Below are 17,554 nucleotides of genomic sequence, written 5' to 3'. Positions count from 1 at the left end.
AGGGAAGATAATACAAAAGAACAATATGTGTTGGGAAGAAGATACACTACAATATAGCATGATGCAGGGAGACATGATTTTTCATGTATTGTACTCAAGATTTGCCAAAGAGTGAGAGGCATGCAAGTTTGAAAGTGCATGCGAGAGATGTCAAATTTTGGCTGCATGTTTCCTCCGTTCGGTGATACATTCAACGAATTGATATACCAGTTTCCCCCAAAGCATGTGCAATGTGCCCTAAAATGTTTAAAAAAACAACTAGGCCAAAGGGTACGCTAGTGTGTTTGATGGTTGAATTATGAAATGCAATGACCTTTGACATGTTAATGGGGGTTATAGCAAGGAAGTTCATGGAAAAAGAAGAAATGTAAAACAATAAATAGTGTTGGATTTATTCAAAGATCTCACACATGCACAAATTGAGTATTTTATAATCCATCCATTCTCTTTCGGTGAATAAAGATACCAATATGGGTAGAGTTGAATGTTTTAATACCACCATAGACTAGTCTCATAAGTGTGGATCCATTTCTTCAATACCTTTTAGTTTTCAACCAATCAATAAAAATTCATGGAGCATGCCCTCAAATAGGTGTGCATAATTTGGGCACAACATGAGAGGCCCCTTAAACCATACCAAATGTTCTCAATTAGGTCTATCCTTTGGTTGAGGGGAATCTTCAGTAGTGCATTTTTGAATGATTACATATGAAATGATTTAACAATCTCATTCAAAATTCTAATTTGGTCTCGTATTCAAGTTTGGAATATGTACTATTGCTTGCAGACCAAGTTTGTCAAATTTGATTGTGCAATGCATAAGCTCTAGGTTAGGCAAGTCACCCATATGCAATATATTCCCTATTGGCCCTTTGATTTCTCTCTTTTGCAACATCAAGGGGACCATGTGGAGCTATGCTTTCTTTCCTTTGTCATTGCTAGTTTGATCTATATGTGTGACTTCAATAGAGCATGGTATTTCATTAATGCATCTATATTTCATTAATGATCTACATTAATGCATGGTATTTCATTTGCATCTATAAACTATTTGCATATATATTGGGTTGTGATTATCCTTGGTGCCTTGGATCTTTTCTCTTTCTCATCTCGTGGTGGCTAATTTGTGGTTAATTTTTCAAGCTGTAAACTTGGGACATCTTGAATTTGCATTGATTTAAGACACATTCAACCATGGGAATTTGAATGAAAAATGTACAAAATCCACACACTAAGCTAGGTCAAAGGATGTGACTTTTAGACATGATCTCCCAAAAGGTGCCCACCATTATGTTTAGAAGTATCTCTCTCTATGTCTTCTAGAGCATATACTAAAAGTCAAAGAAAAACTTTGTTAACCGATTGGTTAATAATATGCCACTGATTGTTAGTGATGTCCTTTGATGGATCATGGCAAGTCCATAGAGCTAGGATTGTGCCTTGGATCCAAATAGGCCCAAGATGGTTGTAAAAGAATGAGGAAAGAGAGTGGTATAAAGGGAATATGGTTGGTCCCTTCAAAAGGTGACATGTATAAAATGCCAAGTTATTGACTTTCGTCTTCATTGTTGGATGCACAAGTTTGGAATACAGTGTTTTTGGGTGTTCTCTTGTTTCCTTTGTAGTGCCTTTGTGTTTGCCACTCCATCCCCCTTCATTCTCCTCTTCTCCTCCCCTTCTCCCTCTCTTCTCCTCTCTCCCCCCTCTTTCTCTTGTGGAAACACATTGCAACAATCCAAGAGCCGCTCGAGTAACACTTGCATATGGCTTGTGCTTTGCATTGCTCTCACAAGGAGTAGCTTGGAGTAGAGGCTCCATCGGCATTCCGTTAAGATCCCCATCCATGACACATGAATCACCATCGAGACTACACATCTATGGTGCCGTTGTCAAGGAGTTCAAGGTATGCTTTTGCATTGCACTTGCTTCCTCTTGTCATCTACCCATTGCTCATTGCTTCAAGCTTAACTAGGAGCTTTATCGTGGAGTTATAGGAGAGGAATGAGTGGAGAAGTGTGAGTTTAGGAAGAGAAAAGAAGAAGCTATCATTTTCTTTTTGAAAAGCATTTTGGATCATTTGAAGCTTGCTTTTTATGTTTTTTAGTGTTTTGAGTTTTTATAAAGATAGTTTGGAAGATTTCAAAGGAGTATATGGTATCTAAACAACAAAAAACAACTAAGAATGAGGTATCGTGCTGAAAATTAAAGTGGTTTTGAGTGTTGAGAGTCACCTCTTCCAAAAATCTCTCCTTTTGCATTCAAATGTTGTTCTTCTTTGTTGTTTTTTGCATTGACTAGGTAGACTAGGTAGTTTAGCATCCCCCTATCACAAAAACCCTAAACGAAAACTTCAAAATCATCAAAAATTATCAAAAATTAGTTGCCAAAACTGTGAGTTCCTATCCCGCCAACCCATTGCCATAGCTTGGTATCCCATCAACCCGTCGCCTTAGGCCTCTATCTCGTTGGTCAAATAGGCATTGGCCTGGTGCCATAACTCTATCCCACAGATTGACACATACCAGTACCTAACCCGCTGTCCTAATTAATTACTATCAATCAACTATCTCTCTGATCAAACAGGCATTGACCTGATGCCATAACACTATCCTGCCAACCTGCTATCCCGTCGAGTCATTGCTTTAACTCTATCCCACTGGGTTGGTGCTTTAACTCTATCTAGCCGGTCGTTGCTTTAGCTCTATCCTATTGGGCTGGTGCTTTAGCCCTATCATGCAGTGTGGGTGCCTTAGCTCTATCCCATGGGTCAGTGCTTTAGCTCTATCCCGCCGGTCATTGCTTTAGCTCTATCCCATTGCCTAGAGGGATAGCTCTGGAAACACAAAAATTAGGGAAAATTAGAGATATAAGTGTAACCTAGCACCTAAAAATTGGGACCTCGAGCATCAGGAAATGATGAAATTTTCTTGCAAATTGCATTGAAATAGACCCCATTTTGCCAAAAAAGCATTGGGGCTTGCCCATGCACCACGTCGGGATGCTATCCCTGAACCTTGGCCTACTATTCTGGCATAGGAAAGCCACAATTGGCTATCATCCCTTGACCCCACATTGAGGCAGACTCAACCTAGAATTGGGGCCTCAACTGCACCAATGAACACATGATCTTGAGATCAAGAAGAGTCCTACAAGCTCACCTTGAGCCTAAAGACAGTGCCTCAAATACCATCTATCGACCTCCATACCTAGCTTGGCATCCGCAGGCCAAGTCACAATGCAAATGCCTGGTGGCAGGACCTAGTGTCACTTTTTGCCCTTGGTAGCACTTTGTTACACTTTCTCAGTGCTTTCTCAACTGACAATGGAATGTAAGTGTCCCAGTTCCCTTACCATCTAGGACACTTTGTTCGAAGGTATTCAGCCAATGCATCTAAGAAGGCGATGGCAATGGAAAAGCCTTGGCTCGAGCATTCCAACATCTCCTTGAAATCTACCCAAAAGTGGAAAAACCTTGATTAATCATCTCAAAAGTGGAACCATGATGGTATGAGAGACACCCAACATTTGCTCACATTTCCCTCACCTTCTAGGTGAAGATAAAAATGGAAAAGCTGCCTGCTGCCTTGGCTCAACGATTCCCTTTTGGAATGGTTAGGTGATAGATCTGTAGGAGAACCAAAAGAAGGGTGCTTGGAGCCTTGTGTGCTCTGCTAGAAGCTGGTTCTTTGCCTCTACATGGCGGTCTCCGAACACAACACCAATTTTGTCTAGCCTTTTCTAGATATCCCTCATTAAAACCATTTTCCTTGGCTCCCGATGCTACAACTTCCCTAGCTAGGGATGGTGAAGTGTTACAAGATGGAGAGTCAAGGTAAACAATGGATCCCATGTCTTGGGAAGCATTATTCAGAAGGGGAATCGGGGTTTCAGTAGAAGATTCATCATAGGGGTGGAAGGGTTCTTTGAGAGTGTGGAAGGGGGTAGGAGAGGGCTTTTCCTGGGTGCGGCAAAATTCTTTTCTCCCCCTAAGGCATTTATATAGCTAGGTTGGAGGACTTGCCACCCTCCCACTCTTTTTTCGTTCATTTTTTATGAGAGTTCGTGTGACTTGGGTGCCTATTGCTACTATGACCACACAATCCACCGCTGGGTTCTACTATGACTAGACAATCATGATACTGGAACCCCCTTAAATGACATCTTTTTGGGATGAGGGGGGAGGAGTAGTGGTACATGCAAAGTCTCAATTAGCACCCACCTTGCTGGTAGCCTAGCCTAGCATAGGTGATCATATACATCATCATATTTCTCAAATTCCAAATCCCATTATGTGTGATTAGATGGTTGCCATGGGAGAATTTCTTGGTCATCAGAGCCAAGATCTTAATAATTCAATGGTAAGAAAACTAGCAAAATGCAAGAAGCAAGGCAAAAATAATAGGCATAGCAAGACACAAACTCGACCAATAGCCATCAAGTAGCAGTCAACTCAAACATAGTAAAGGCAGCTAGCACGGCTCTTATAACATAGCTACCAACCAAGCACTATTGTGATCTACAAGCAACAACAACATCTAGGCATGACTTCAATGCCAAAAGAGACAAGGCACAGGCATGGCGTGAAATAGACATGACATAAACTTAGCCAACAAAACAAGCAAAGCACGTAGTAATAATCATAGGCAACACAACCTCAATGCACACACTCCGAATGGCTCCATTAACAACTTCAACGCATGTAGAAGTAGGCACTTTCTACACAAACAAATTTTACAACACATAAGGCCAAAGAAAAGGAATCCTATAGCCAACTTCAAACAATAAAAAAAAGCTAGCAACATCAATTTAAATTAGCAATAGTGGGCTTGGATCCTCCCATCCCAACCTTGTGCCATCAAATCCATGGAACCCTTCATCAGGACCACCAATGTACGGGACAACACCCGCCATTCCACAACCTCCTTTTGTATCACAAACGGTCCTTACAGATGAAGCTATGAGAATCCTAGTGCGAGCTCTAGGAAGGGGGCCGCAATGCCACCTCCATCTTTTCTAGGAAGGGACACCAACCTCTCAAGGAGCAAGCCTATCACAATCTCCAAGCTAATCACCAAGTTTGTAGGAGAGGGAGACACAGTCTCCCATGTTGAGAGATTTGAACAAATGTGTGAGACCTTCAGTGATATCGGGGATCTAGACAATGCTTTTGGCTTGAGTCTTGATGGTGACAAGGCTGGACAATGGTTCAGAGCTTAAACCCTGAGGAGAAAATAAATTGGGACACATTGCATAAATCTTTCATTGTGGGGTTTACCCCCAATGGTCCCAAGTGGAGCCCAATTAACCAGGTTTATGAGGTGAGGCAAAAGGAGATTGAGTCCTTAAGAGATTGTACTGCTAGGATTAAACATCTGAACTCATGATGTGAACCCCATGAGAGGATGAGTGATGCTCAGCTCTTACCATGCTTCCTCATAGGGCAAGAGGATGCTAAGCTACATGATCATCTGTTTGCTATGAATCCCACATCTTTTGAGCTATGCAATAAGATGGCAATATGCCTACGGGATAACCTGAGGGAGAAGCCCCAAAAGGATAAATTCTTAGGTTCCTCTAATATGTCCCAAACGACAAAGAATTCAACCTCAAAAGCAACTTGAGATGCAAGCATGATGCCTGAGGTGCTAACCATGGAAAAGTTGGCCACCAGTCTATTAAACGAGTTGGGCCAGCAATGGAAGGCAAAAACATTGAAAGAGGCTCCTAGCAACCCCCATCTATTTCCACAAAGAGATACCGTATGCTGTGGTATATGCAATGGAAACCATCCCACTAATGAGTGTCCTCGTCTTGGAGCAAGGCAGGCACTCTACTGTGTCCATTGTGTTCATTGTGAAAATCATGACACATCCCAATGTCATTATCCTAGGTGATTCTACAAGCCATGTTGATATCAACAAAGGCCGCATCTAACATTGCTTGCACTGCCCAATTTATACAATCAGGCACACTTGGCAATACAAGGAGCCACATCATCCAATTCCATTACCTCCACCAGTCCTGGGACCTCAACCACCACCACCACCATGAATTGCTCCCCTGAATCAAGTATTGGTGGAAGAGCTACCTAGTGATTGGGACGACCCTAAACTTGCCTTTATTGGAAATGAGTACCCCAAAATGGTGACAATGCAAACTGGTCTGTTATTATAAGTCACTATGTTAACTAGGTAAGACAACCGGTTTATACCGGCGGTCTACCAAATGGCATTGATTCCTCAAAAAATGGGATATATGAACAACCTAGAGAAGACAACACCCATTCAATGTCATACATGTTAAGTCCCCCACCAATCAAATGAGTGTCCCCTCAAGGGAGCAATGAATCAATCGATCACATGTACACCAGCGTCTAATACACCATCGCCATTGTCCACCACTGGGTGTGGTGTGGACCATCTTTTTAAGGATTGCTTGATGAGAAGGCCATCTAAGTGCACAAGCCTTAACTTGTTAAGAATTGAGAGAGTCCAAATGTCATCAGTATCCTTGAATGTAATCACAAGGTTGCAAGCTAAATCCTTTAATAAAGAGCTTTGCAAACAACCAAAAGGATTAAAGGTAGCACATCATAGCCTAAGGAGCTAGCTAAATCCGCACAAGTAAGCACCAAGGGTGTAATGAAGATTGGGAAGGGACACAATAAGGGAATCATCCAAGATGGGTTGGATGAAGGCACGGCCTCCCTAGTAACATCATCTTCCTCTAGTGGTACTTTCTCAAACGGTAGCAGCAACAAACACCTACATGAGGCAAATGGGGTAACACTAGGGGCCCCAGCCCATGGCCAATCCACAATACCTAAGGGTCATGGTGAATATCCCAACCCATGGGTGGGGAAACAATATCTCGTCAAGGCACATAAATTGGTATGTAAGTGCCAAGAGGAATGTGAGCAGAGGCTCAAGGCAACCAAGAGTGCTGAAACAATTCATCCAAGACATGAGATAACCAATCAAGCCTCAAAAGCCTTGCAAATACCTGAAAGGGTAAATGAGGAAGGTTCTTCATGCCCGTCAACAGAGGGATCCACTCTAATGCAACAGATGTTTAAAGAAGACCCTCCCTTGCAACAACTAAAGGAGGATGACAACATGTCCTTATATGACTTAGAAGAGTCAGAATCAACAAGCAGAGAACCTATCACTGGTTCTCGATAGATCGCAAGATTAGCCTCATTTCCTGTCCACTAAGATCAAGATGCCCATTGTGACACTATTACGAGGTAATCCTACTCTATGGAGAGACCTCTCAGATTGGATGAATGGGAAAATAGTGACATGCTAGTCCACTAATCTTGAGAATGTTGAATTTCCCAATCAAGCTCAAGACCTTTAAAGGGTGCCAGTTAAATTTATTTTCAAATATACATGGAAGTTCAGAGTATCAAAAAATTAATGGAGTGAAGATGCATTGACACCCCGTTGACATGACAACATAAAACTTTGCATACCTAGTTGAAAATATGTGCACTATAGACTCACTAAATCGGATGCATACACTGGCCACAATAGATTTGCCGAGTACGAAGGGAACTCAATTTATGCACCTTGACAATGATAAACCTACTACCATTACAAATTTTACACCATAAGAGCAATACTACCTAATCAAGGTGACATTGATTCTCTAACAAGATAGATATGACTCCATCTCAACTTTGGGTAGAGCTGACATCAGCAGGGCAACATGCCGAATACATGCCATGGTAGATTTGCAAGCAAGCCACAACCTCATCTCCTAGGAAACATTAAAACATCTTGGCCACGTACTCCTTCAAGTTTGTGATTTTGAAATTCAATCCATAGGAGGTACCTCAATTTAACAAAAGTCGCAATTCTTGGTAAAAGCTGAATGCAAGACAGTTACAAAGGGTTGTTTGGTGATGAATTTACCCCCATCAAAATGTGTTGATTACTACCAACCTGCCCAACATTCAATGATGACACCAATATGGGTTCAGGTGAGTTTCTTGTGACCCTCCAAGCTTTTCTCCACAATCCCTTACTAACACCACCATTAACTATCTAACTCCAAATCATCCTCTTCTCTTTATTTTGTCTTTCTCTTTTTCTTATTACTTCGAGCTTAGAAGCCTTTCCTAGAACCCAAAATGCAATAAACATCTTCAGCCATAGTCCTCATTTTAGGGGTTTATATGGTGTATTATCATAATCCTCTCCATTTGATGACTCAAACAAAGCCCTCAATGAAATATAATCCATAAAATGGATTTTGAAAGAGCTTCAAAGCAAAGAATCAAGGAAAAATGTCATGCAAAACTTTGGACTTACAAGCATGGCAGGTCAAAGACAAAGTCTGATGAGAATCCAATAAAAGTTTTCTTTTTCTTTTTCTTCTTCCTTCTTTGAATGGTCACAAGTACTCAACTCGGCTCACTCAATCCCTGAGGTGCCAATTCCAGAAGAATCACTCATCCATACTTCCAGCAACAATTCCATAACAAGGATTCACTACATCCCTCTGCTGCAATGTAGCAAAAGAAGATTCAGCCCAGTGCACAAGAAAGACTACTTTGCATGATCTTGATTGACATTCCAACAACCATGAACTTTGCATGATCCAGAGGACTAGATCGAGATCAGGAAGGGGGCGTGTTAACCGATTGGTTAACAATATGCCACCACTGGTTAGTGATGTCATTTGATGGATCGTCGCAAGTCCACAGAGCTAGGATACCCAAGATGGTTGTAAAAGAATGAGGAAAGAGAGTGGTATAAAGGGAATAGGGTTGGCCCTCCATTTAAAAGGTGACATGTATAAAATGCCAAGTTGTTGACTTTCGTCTTCATTGCTGGATGCACAAGTTTGGAATACAAGCTCCCTCTTCTATTCCAAGAGTGTTTTTGGGTGTTCTCTTGTTTCCTTCGTAGTGCCTTTGTGTTTGCCACTCCATCCCCCTTCATTCTCCTCTTCTCCTCCCCTTTTCCCTCTCTTCTCCCCTCTCCCCTTTCCCTCTTTCTCTCATGGAAACACATTGCAACAATCAGGGAGCCGCTTGAGTGACACTTGCAGATGGCTTTTGCTTTGCATTGCTCTCAAGGGGAGTAGCTTGGAGTGGAGGCTCCATCAGCATTCCTTCAAGATCCCCATGACATGTGAGTCATCCTCAAGACTACACAAACTTTAAATCCAAATCAATTAAGTTCCACTACACTCATGTAAATAGGTGGTTCTTAGTGTAATGTGGCTAGGATGAGGAAAGTTATGTTTTACAAATTTATGATTTACAAGATAAGTCCATGTGTTGGTCTATTGAAGGAACTTCTTCAAAAAACTATAACTTATATATATATATATATATTTGAAAGCTATGAGAGGTTGTATGTTTCCATAAGAACTTGGCCATGAAAGAGGCATATGAATTCAGCATAATGTCAACTCACACAAGTATATTCTCTATGAAAACCGTACATTTGAGTGCATCTCTAGAGTTTTCCATGATATTTGGAAATCAATAAAATGTTCTTGCCTCCATCTCATGTTCATATTAATTTACCCCTTCATGTTCTAGACCATTGACTTTGTGGTGGATAAAAGTTTCTAAGAAGCTTAATGTGCAAAGAAAACATACAAATACATTGTTGTTGGTTAGTATCTTAGGTGCATATTTTATTAGGATTCTATATACTTAAAAGACAAATCATGTGAAGGGATGGTAGTCTACTATTTAAATTGATTTTGAGCAATAGGATGCATCTTAGATGTATTATGCATGTCCAAAAATCACACATTGAAGTAGGTGAGAGAGGTGAATTTTGAGGCATCGTTGTTTTGATGCAAATGTGATAGTAAAGCAACATGCAAGAAATAATCCCCACAAAAAGTGCGTCATTTATATGAATATAAAATATAAGTATAAATATTTATATTTATGTATTTATATATTTATATATTTACATATATATAAAAGTCAAATAAAACTTGGAATCCGATAAAAAATGGTTTGATGGAAACACTTCCACCTTTTGTCTCACACACATGCTTTGTTGCTTGCACAAGTACCCATAGTCAATGAGGATAATGATGATTCCATGGATGATAATGGTGGCAACATCAAGTTTTTCCATTGTTGTGGCTAATGGTACTCTTGTATTTTGTGGTCATATTCTATTTTCTCATTTTTTACTACACTATTGTGTAAAATATGTGATTTTCTCATCCTTTTTCATTCACTTTGCAACTACCTTAGAGTTTTTGAAGGACTTGTTGCTTGAGTTTGCTTTGCCATAGGAGGTCAAACATACTTCTTCCTCTTGAAAGAATTTTGCTCAAATTTTTGTGGTAGCTTGATGTTTCTTTGAAGAACCGACATCCTTGTCCATAGTTGTCATCAAGGACTTTTTTTCTTTTTGGGCAAAGAAATATTTGATTATATTATAATCATATGATTTGTACAATGAAGTCCCAACTGAACAAAATGTTATCCTCTAAAGAGGAATATCTAGTATGTTGACAAAAAATCCACTGCTCAGAGGAGAGAAATAAAAAATCAGATTCACTGATCTGATCAGTAGTGCTTTGATAACCTTTACTCCATTTATTGATAGAAAAGGTTTCTTGCATCCCCTGGATAGATAGAGAAAGTCACAATGTATAGCAATCAATTTTTTGGTTCATCCTTAACTGGAAAGAGAGAAGGTATGATCTAAGTTTGTAGGTTCTGGCTAGAGTTGGTACAGCTCCCAACAATTATGATGTGCTCTTCCACTTCAACCTGTAACTGAGAAATCTAGTCATTAAAGTTATGGATGTCTTGATCCAACAAGTATTTGGCCTAGTCCACAGAAGATGAGAATCAATTAGCAAGCACAATTTCATTCTTTCCATACCAATTAATGAATAACTATTCAACACATATGTACTCATCATCAAATTGAAAGGCATTTCTGGCAATCCAAATGAGCCAAAGTGCATGTGCTCTAATGCCGACCCATGTGGCATAAGGTAACTTGAGTGCATCTCCCAGTAAAAGTGATTTCCAATTGATTGGTTCCCCTAGTACTAACTGGATCACCTTCCAAACCTTCCTAGCTCTGGGCAGGAAATAAATAAATGAAAAATGTCTTCCTTTATCCCAAAACAAGCTTTGCAAGTTCCATCTCCCTTACCAATTCTCAAGCTCCTGCAGCCAGTTCAGACATCCTTATGGAGGATAAACCATAAGAGAGTGGACATTTTTCTAGAATCTTTCTTTCCCAAATCAAAGAGAACTTACATCCCATTTCCTCTCATTATCAGAGAGTTTCCATTTGGAGTTGAGAATGGATACCACCTCTTCTATGCCATTAGATGGAGTGGGTATGGGTAAGAAGGAAGAGCTACCAACTAACTAATTTCTCTGGTGTAGATTAAAACACTGCCCCCTTTCCAAGTAGTGTCACCCTCCCACAGTTCAATTCTATTGATAACCAACTCTTGATTAGCATTATTTAGCCTGAATTCCCTTCTGATATCCAACCATGACTTCCATTTAAAGTTGGTCTTGTCCCATAGATCCCCCCAATTGTTTAATCATTTCTTTGATAATTGCCAGGCTCTTAGAAAATCCTCATCACATAACTAAAAAAATAGACACCCAGATTGAGTCCAAAGCCATGAAGCTCCCTTTTCTAGAAAGACTATGTGGCTCTTGATTTGTTCAAAAGCACCCCACAAAGTTTTCCAAAGTTGACTTCCCTTAGTCATACAAGCTCAGGATTGCCAATGGCAGAGAGAAGAGGGAAATTCTTCCACCTGGGGGCCCTATAAGGTCTAACGAATTTAAAATTTCTAAGAAAAAGCTATCTAGAGAGGTGATAGCTTTTATAATCCAAGTGGCAGCAAGTTTGTAAGCAGCCAGTAGAATATTGACTAAGGATTCACTACTCCCAAACCCCCTTCCTTTCAAAAGGACCATCAGTAGGTCTGTCAATGACTTTAAGCTATCAGCCTCATAAATCTTCGAGGCAATTCTTTTCCCTAAAGTATCTTGGGATCAACGCTTACTATGTAATTTGGATTTTGTTGGGCCGATTAGAGCACTTCAATGGAAGTTATACCCTATGCTTGCTACCCTCTATCATCTTGAGCCTTTTAGCACTGAGGGTAGCTTTCTTTTGAGAGCATTACAGTCTCCCTATGAAGCTATCAAATCTCAGGTGTTTCAAGCAAGGGCTCATTTATTAACTTGGATGTAGTTTATGTCTCATCCATTTTATCCAATTTATCAAATTATGATTTTGTGAAGGCCTAGAAGTTGTTCAAAAAAGGGCTCCAAGCTTGCCAACCAGGGAACATAGAGAATAAAGATAGAAGTGTTGGCTGATAATCAAGAGAGGGATTTGATTTTGAGAAGGCTTTCACTATGGCAAGGTTTAGTTCGATGGAAGGAGGATAACTAATTTTTTAATGAAAAGGTCTTTCTATCCCCAACTCATTTGTGAAGCTCATGTGCATTCTCAACCACATGGAAGAGGGTTGACAACACAATCATTTGAAAAAGAGATTTGAAAATGTGCGGTAAAACTATATACCTGAGAATTGGACATATGGGGCTTATTTCGCATAAGTTGGACTAATGCTAGAGGCCATAGAACTAGTAGACTACATGTGTGATGTAAAAGGTGACTTGGGTTAGTTGAGGATCCACTACACCTTTTTGTTGCATGCCCAAGTGCTAGGAAGATATTTTCAAGAAAAGAGGGTGTATTATATTAGATCATAAGATATTTACAAAAACTTTCTCTACCCCACCATATAGCAATATAGGGGAGATACATTAGGCCTTGACCACAAAAACAACCCTGCCTAACACCAAAGTTGCAAAAGCAAAAGAGGGGCTCTCAAAGACAAGAATTTTATCAATCCCATTCCTCTTTGATGCATAGCCAAGGGTAGTAAACAACACTGACAAGCAAGGGATCCAAATACTAATTCGCCTGCTCCATTCGTTCTTTCCTCAAGGCATAGTGAGCCAATGAGATTTTGTCTTTGGAGGTGATGGTGGCACAATTCTCTTCTGTTGACCTCTTCAACTAGTTCCTCCTGAGATCCACTATAACTATAATTGGGAGCGGAGATTTTTGCCCTATCCATCTAAATTCTTTGAGGGAGGTCTGTAACCTACCACCCATCCAAGAAAGAGATTCATTGTCTCACATGTCCCTCCTCTCTTGTAATAAGGAGAGGTCAAACTTCTTTAGCCTATACTTTCTCTTAAGCAAATCATTAGCTTTCCACTGACCCCTTGCCCTGTCCCAAAGGTACACCCAGATTCTCAATCCTTTTTTGTTTGACCTCACTCCATCTTTAATCACTCTATCTTCTAGTAGTTGGTTACTATGAACGATAGAGAGACAGATAGAGCCTTTACTAGAGAAAGTACATGTCTATCCTTTCCATAGCATGAAAGGTTTGAGTGTCTTCCAACCTTTCCATATACCCTTCCAAAGTTCCGAACCTTTAGCAACATAGGTCTCTTTGCAAAAAGATACGGTAGGGATCTCTGGTGCTTGCACCTAATAGGTATGACCTTGGCTATATTAATTTGCACTAATGTACCCCATAATGTATCTGGGTATTGGAGAGCCTTAAGAATCCACTGACCCCCCATAAATCTAATCAAGAAACGCTCCATGTTTACTATCCCTAGTCCACACCCACATTTTTTGGTCATAGTGCAAAATTTTCACTTAACCTTAGCGATATTTCTTTGCCCCAACTCACCCCCCCATAAAAAAGATTGAAACAATGCATCAATCTGATCAAAGACTTTGTTGGAGGGCTACCAGCAAGAAATGAAATAAATTCCAGATGAGTATAGAAAATGATTCATGGAAAATTTCCTCCTAGCCAGTGTCAATTGAAGGCCTTACCATATGGAAATCCACCTTCAGGAAACATGTGTCCAGTCTTAGCTCTTCAGCGTATTCCAGACCTTTCGAAAGAGTGACGATTGCCTCTAAAATGTGTCTACCTCTAATAAACCCTTTTTGCTCCTCCCTAATCCAATCCTACATCTTAAATTTTAGCCTAAGTGCCAGAGCCTTAGCAAAAATCTTGTAACAAGTGTTATCTTGCAATAGGATCTTCAATAGTGTGCTTTTTGACTAAAGAGGAAGCCAAAGTGATATGACATGTTTTTGCCATGTTTAATGCCACTTTGTCCCTCTTTAGAATGGCTCTTTATGTAACTATGATATTCCCAATAAAAAGAAAACACTCTGACAGGAGAGTAGGTTGTGGAGGCAGTGGCCTTCAAGTCACTGTATGAGCAATTATATATGAGGTGCACCACCATGCTAAGGCAATATCATCCCCAACCTTGGCATCAACACCCCTCCCACCCTTGTCATTGACACACCCTCTATCCTCATTAGAAACATCCCCTCCAATTCCACCACAACTTTTCTCTCCTCCATTATTTCCTTCCTTCTCCACTCTATGACCTTTGTCCTCTCCATTGCCAACCCTTCCATCCACCCTCCAATGCCTAATAGACTCACTTATACATGAGATTTCAAAGTGAGAAATCATTGGCAAAGGCACGAGCATAGATCGCTAGTCTCACATAGAGACTTCACCATGCAAACACTTATTATGTGGAAGACAAAAAGTATTACCATGAGTTAGAGGCTACAATGCATACATACGAATGCTAAAAAAGGTCAATACAATCATACCTATTCAACTTAGGGCCCACCCTAAGCCCATCTTAACATAATTAGGCTTTGGCACACATGATCCCTACGAGTGCCAACAAGGGAAATCTTGGGGCCCAATCATCATTAGATGGATACACACAGCCAATGATTAGTAGATTTATATCTTTCTATTAGTAGAGGTAAGATTGTGATGAGCAGAAGCTTTGTTGTTCGCCCACCCGAGCTAGGTGCCGATGTTCGATTCCTCTGGGAAGGCCACAGGCGGATGTGCCACTGGGCATGTGTGTGTAAGAGAGAGAGAGAGAAGTAAATTGCATAAAAAAAAGATTTAACAATTTGAGGGAAAAAGATTCCGAGTAGATTCCATAACCAAGAGAGATTCTGAGCAGGGGCAGAGAGATTCCAAAGATGATTATGACATTCGCAAGGACGAACGAGAAGCATGCCTGGAGCGAAGGGAAAGCACCAAATTTGGTTCATTACTTGCTCAGATCAAAATCCTCTGGACAAGCTGATCCATCTTAGCTTTTCATCCTATGCTTGGGCACATGATCATATGTCCCAAGTTGTTCTCTTGCAAGCTTCCCATGGCACCTCCACCGTCTTTGTTGTCCCTCTTTCTAGCTTTTTGTTTGCTTCTAGTCAGAATTGATGGCAGATCCAGCCACGGTCTCTCGTCAGTACTGGATGTCGCAGAATTTCAGCCCTCTGTTTCCGATGTGGAACCCATTTTTCTTTGGCCAATGCCAACGGATGTGAGCCGCGCCAATTCAACTGTCGTCGTCGACCCGAATTTCGAGCTTGTAGCTCATGGCCTGGGACGGAATTCATTACTCCTGTCCGACGCATTTGATCGGTATAAGCGATTGATATTTTCTCATCAGCATCATCATGAAGTTGGCAGCATCGACCGAAAGGAACTTGGTCTTACCGGAGGATATTATTTGGAACGTCTCCTGATCAGTGTATCCTCAGATGACGATACTGTACGTATGATAAACCTTTTCATAAACAAGTCTTTCAAACGTTGCGGACTTAAGTTTTATCCGATCGTTGAGGATGAAGCAATTTTTTATCCCTTACCGCTCATTGAAGTAGGAATAGCTTCCTCTTTTAAATTCAGACTATCACCTATGGACGAGGTCACGGAATGAAAGTATGGTTGTTGCGTTAAGGGAACTCATAATGCTTATGTAAACTCAGCCGCCTTAAAGAAACAAGTCAGCATTAAGGACAGGGGAATTACACTTCGAGGTGGTATCTATATAGTTCCTTATGCATACTGCAAGGTAGAAAGTGATCATGGCCCATTTTTTAAAATTCCCACAAGATCTCGACTCTCATCTATGCTTGAGTGATCAACTCTAATGTTTGTGAAGCCACGAAAATACTCATTGAGGAAATACTTATTGGCCTGCACCTGGGCTAGCCCTTAAGCGATGGTCATTTCTCTAAGAAGCTAAAATCCAATTTTAGTAATTTAAAAAATTTGGCCATCATTTTCTCCCCCTTTCTCTCTCTCTCTCTTCTTCTTCTTCTTCTCTCTCTCTAAGCTGCTTCTTCTTCTCTCTCTACAACAAGAAGTTGGAGGTTTCGAGATCCTTACCCTGAGCAAACCTTATGCCATTAAAATATTTGAGGCAGGTAGGGACACACTCACTGCAAGAACTTCCTTAATTGTAGACATTATCCCAATACAATCGGATATTATGTAGACAAGTCTTTTCTCAACGAGTACCTCCGTGTGTTCATGAACATTAGAGTTGATCCACTCAAACATAGGAGCAAAGAACGAGAGTTAGGGAGTCTTACGTCAACATCTTCAGGGTAATGATCTCACCAGCTTCAACTTCGGGTTTTTAATTAGAAACTAAGATTTTTGTAGGATAACCCATATAATGCTTTAATAAACGAACATGGAAATTATGGATTCACCAATGACGAAATGTCACATCGTTGAATGAAATGTCACATCACGTCATTTACTTTATCTGAAATTTATAATAGTTTATGATTCCTCCTGTCAAGCTTAATGTTATGGTCAGTTCCCAACCTAGTCTTAATGCAGATGGTACGGTTCTCAGCCTAGTTGCATTGATATATTTTAGCAACGCAGGCAGTAGTTTTTGTCATGAATTGTAGTTCTCACATTGGCATTCTTGTGATTGGATGCTATTCCTACATTGGTATGCCTCATAATCCTCAATGAATTACTTTATTTTTCTGTATAAATCAAGGGAAATGACCAAGGCTTAACATAGGCTGCAGCTGCATTCCAAATACAGTTGCTTCGTTTGTCCTACAATAGCGTGTCACTTGTCCTACAAACTATTGTTTGTCCTCTGGCCTTTTCTCCTACATAGCTCAAGGGTGATGCCTCAAGCACAGAAGCATGGAAAACAAGCGATGGGATATTGTATCACTTTTGCATGTGTGAACCTGGAAAGGCAGTCCTTGCTGTAGGAATCCTTTACGATGTATCTAGATTACACAATTCCCCTTGGGATTTGGCCATCTGACATGCCATCAAAGCTCAGCATCCAGTGTCACTTGAGTTGGAACTAACTCAATTGTCATCTCAAGTCATCCCAAGTTCTCATATCAAGTCCTCTCAAGCAGAGCATCCAGTGACAACTTGGGAAGGTAGTCCTTGTCGCAGAAATCCATGGGCAGACTCGGCCCTTTACTAATTTCAATGACATTTTTTACTGACTACTGTTGTAAGTTCTTTTTACAGGACTTCACTTACCTGGTAGTCGTCTCAATGCTAGGCATGAGCTACTTTAGAGGTATCTCTTGACGTGGCTTTCACCATGTCACTTTATGGCATCTTTGCTATGGTGGTGGCATCTTTCTCAAGAGTGATC

The 17,554-nt window shown here is 40.5% G+C and overlaps 2 protein-coding genes across 3 annotated transcripts in view; one reads left to right on the top strand and one right to left on the bottom strand.

The window, feature by feature from the left end:
- The window catches only part of LOC147888811 (actin-depolymerizing factor-like), a 122,507-nt gene that overhangs the window by 69,139 nt on the left and 35,814 nt on the right, over nt 1–17,554 (bottom strand). The window lies entirely within an intron of this gene.
- Nucleotides 15,085–17,554, top strand: part of LOC147888807 (beta-hexosaminidase 1-like) — a 231,326-nt gene continuing 228,856 nt past the window's right edge. For both annotated transcript variants that reach the window (XM_087392236.1, XM_087392235.1), the window contains exon 1: nt 15,085–15,673. In XM_087392236.1, the coding sequence (XP_087248362.1) occupies nt 15,224–15,673 (450 nt within the window). In that variant the 5' untranslated portion in view covers nt 15,085–15,223. The remainder of the gene's footprint in view (nt 15,674–17,554) is intronic.

Source organism: Dipteris shenzhenensis, chromosome 21 (assembly GCF_047967505.1).
Source record: "Dipteris shenzhenensis isolate YYH24624 ecotype China chromosome 21, Dip_SZ_1.0, whole genome shotgun sequence".
Lineage (NCBI taxonomy): Eukaryota > Viridiplantae > Streptophyta > Polypodiopsida > Gleicheniales > Dipteridaceae > Dipteris > Dipteris shenzhenensis.
The sequence above is the reverse complement of the archived record's forward strand: the minus strand, read 5'-3'. Positions and strand labels throughout refer to the sequence as shown.